Genomic DNA, 3,018 nt, shown 5'->3' on the forward strand with positions numbered 1-3,018 from the left:
TTTTTTTTTTTTTTCCCCCTAGCTGAATGATCTCTTGACTGGACCAAAACCAGGAAGGCCTAGGGCCCTTCCTTAACTTTCCAACCATGCTCCTTTGGGTAGGCACCTTTGTCTTTATAGAATTCAGCAGAGGAGAGAAGGCTGTATTTGGCAAGGTTCTAATAACAGGTCCCTTTGTGGGTTGTGAGCTTCCCCCACCCTTACCCTAAGCATTCTGGATCTAGAGAGATGATCTGAAAATCCTTGACCTGTTCACTCCCAAGGGCTCTTGGAAAATGTTTCATGTTACTTTTCCCAATGAGCTTTCTGGGGTAAGAATCCAGGCTTTGGGGCCTGATGGTTTGGTTAATTCTAAGTTCAACTATCCCAGCTGTGTCATATGAGTGTCAGTTTCTTCCTTTTAAATTGGGATGTTGATAACCACCTCGTAAAGCTGCTGTGAGAACTGTAGATGATGCTGTAGCTCTAGTGCTCAGCCTAGCCCTGGCACATAGACCATGACCCACCCTTCCTCTTTTCAGAGAACTGGGAGGAATGGCAGGTGTAGAGCTTCGAGGGCTCACTTCTGTACCGTATACTGCTCGATTCTCATGTGCTCTCCCACTGGACTTCTTTTCCAAGTGGAATGTGGAAGACTCTTCACCCATCAGTTCTATTGCTTGATATGGGCCTGGCCCAGGGAAAGGTCACCCACAGCACCATTAAAAATCCATTGCTGTCAAATCAATTCCAACTCATAGTGACCTTACAGGGCAGAGCACAACTGCCCAATACAGTTCACGAGGCTGTAATCTTTACCGAAGCAGATGGCCTCATCTTTCCCCCCACTCCCCCAACCCCCGCCAGCATAAACTAAAAAACTCATTGCTGTTGAGTGGATTCAACTCATAGTGATGCCTCCTTGGGTTTCCGAGGCAGTATCACTATGGAAGTAGACTGCCCAACCTTCCTTCCGAGGAGTGGCTGGTGGGTTTGAACCACCAACATAGGACCACTTAAATGACTGGTGGTATAACAGTTCTAAACAGCACCCCCCCGCCCCCTGCTGGAACCACCACCGCCACCACCACCACCACCACTGGGATCCTCTATCGTGCTTACTTCTTTTTCCTTTCTCTTCCCCTCCTTATTGCTATTTTGGGTCCTCTGTTGTTGTTGTTATTTGCCATCGAGTCGGCCCCGACTCCTAGCAACCCCTCCTTGGGTTTCCGAGGCAGTTATCACTACGGAAGTAGGGTTGCCCAACCTTCCTTCTGAGGAGTGGCTGGTGGGTTTGAACCGCCAGCCTCCTGGTTAGCAGTCAAGTGCCTTAGGCACTATGCTACCAGAGCTCCTCTAGGTCACTAATTTCCTTGATGGTGGATCTTCGGCCAGATCATCACTGGCCCCACTTCTTGCCTCACCATTCAGGCAGAGGAGTGAACTAGAAACAAATTCTCAACTAATAGAGACTCCAGAGAAGTGTCTTTTCTGTCAGTTGGACAGACCAATTGAAATGAGATCTGGATAAAGAAAGTGGCCAAAACTTTTATGCCACCAGGTAGTAATGAGGTCTACAAGTCAGGTTCCTCCTATGTGCTCAGCAATATGGCCAGCAATAGGGCAGAAAAGAATCAGTTCTCAGAGGAACTAAGGAGGCTGTTTTAGGAGTCTAGATTTGTATAAAGAAATAATCAGATAAGTAAAATAAGAAGGACAAAATCAAGTGTTAATTTACTGGCACAGAGGCAGTAAGAGCTACAGGAGATCAATGTGAGCTGATGTGGGATTAAAGAAAATTCCAGAGAGACAGAACTGAGCCAGGTCATGAAGTACAGGTAGGATTTGGAATGTGAGAAGAGATTGTAGGAGAGAGGACATCCTAGACACAGAGTTAGGAAGGAAGGCCAGGAAGCAGGGAGGAGCCAGCTGTCCTGAAAGGAGATGAGGTTCCAGAAGTGGGTGTGACCGGGGAGTGGATGATGTTCATCTTGGCTGCTCAGAGGACTCCTGCCAATTTCCCCAGAAGTCAGTAGGCTGCTATGTAAATGGAGATCCCTGGAAATTGCCTCAGAGGCAAAGACCACCATTCCAGCCAGACTTGTGACTCTCACAGAGGAACTATTATCTGCCCTTGCAGGACCAAAGCCATCTGGATTGCTTAAATGATGGCCACCTAAAGCTCCATACTCCCAGTGGGGTTGGAATGGGGCAGGACTCATTCCTGGGGCCCTTGCTCACCATGTGCTTCACAGCAGACACAATCTGGGAGAAGATGAGCTTGCTTTCCGGTTCTGAGAGCTTCCCTTCAGTGCTAATTTTCCCGAAGAGCTCCCCACCTCCCGCATACTCCATCACCAAGTGGAGCTTGGATAGGGTCTCCACGACTTCATAAAGGCGGATGATGTTGGGATGGTGCAGTTTTTCCATGCTGGAGATTTCTCTGGATAGCAATCTTTGGGTTTTCTGATCTAACTTGGTCTTGTCCAGGATCTTAATGGCCACCTTTTCTGGAAGAAAACAAAAAGTCAAAGGGTATTCCAGAAATCATAGTAGCATAGGTATTTAGGACTGAAAGGGACCCAGATTAGCCCCTCTGTTTTACTAGGCACAGAGTTAAGTGGCTGTTCCCCAGCTCACAGAGCTCAGAAGTGGTACTGACAGACAACAGTTCTTGAGTTCACGATCAGTGCTCTTCCCTTTGACCAGTGTGAGTCTTCTGCACATAGGTTTGGATGCCAACTTCTGCCTCCCAAGGGAGGTTTCAGCATTTGATGAAATGTGTCTAGCTTTCAGGATAAAATTAAAAGTCCTTTGCTTAACCCAGAGACCCCTTCTTAATCAGATCCAGCCCATTTCTTCAGTATCAGCTTCCATCATTCTTGTCTATCATTCCCACGTTGTCATGCAACTGCTAACAGAACATTTTGTTCTTCCCTAGATAAGCCATGACATTCATGGCTGGGAACTTTTACTCTAGCTGGATCCTTCTCCCCATCACTCCTTCCCTGTTCTTCACTCAGCTTTTTTTTTTTTTTT

The 3,018-nt window shown here is 47.1% G+C and overlaps 1 protein-coding gene across 1 annotated transcript in view; it reads right to left on the bottom strand.

Moving 5' to 3' along the window:
• Positions 1 to 3,018, bottom strand: part of NIM1K (NIM1 serine/threonine protein kinase) — a 22,047-nt gene that overhangs the window by 14,298 nt on the left and 4,731 nt on the right. The window contains exon 2 of the mRNA XM_007954015.1: positions 2,221 to 2,489. Within this exon, the coding sequence (XP_007952206.1) occupies positions 2,221 to 2,489 (269 nt within the window). The remainder of the gene's footprint in view (positions 1 to 2,220; positions 2,490 to 3,018) is intronic.

The sequence above is a fragment of the Orycteropus afer genome, unplaced genomic scaffold (genome assembly GCF_000298275.1).
Source record: "Orycteropus afer afer isolate SDZICR_OR568_19922 unplaced genomic scaffold, OryAfe1.0 scaffold00425, whole genome shotgun sequence".
NCBI lineage: Eukaryota > Metazoa > Chordata > Mammalia > Tubulidentata > Orycteropodidae > Orycteropus > Orycteropus afer.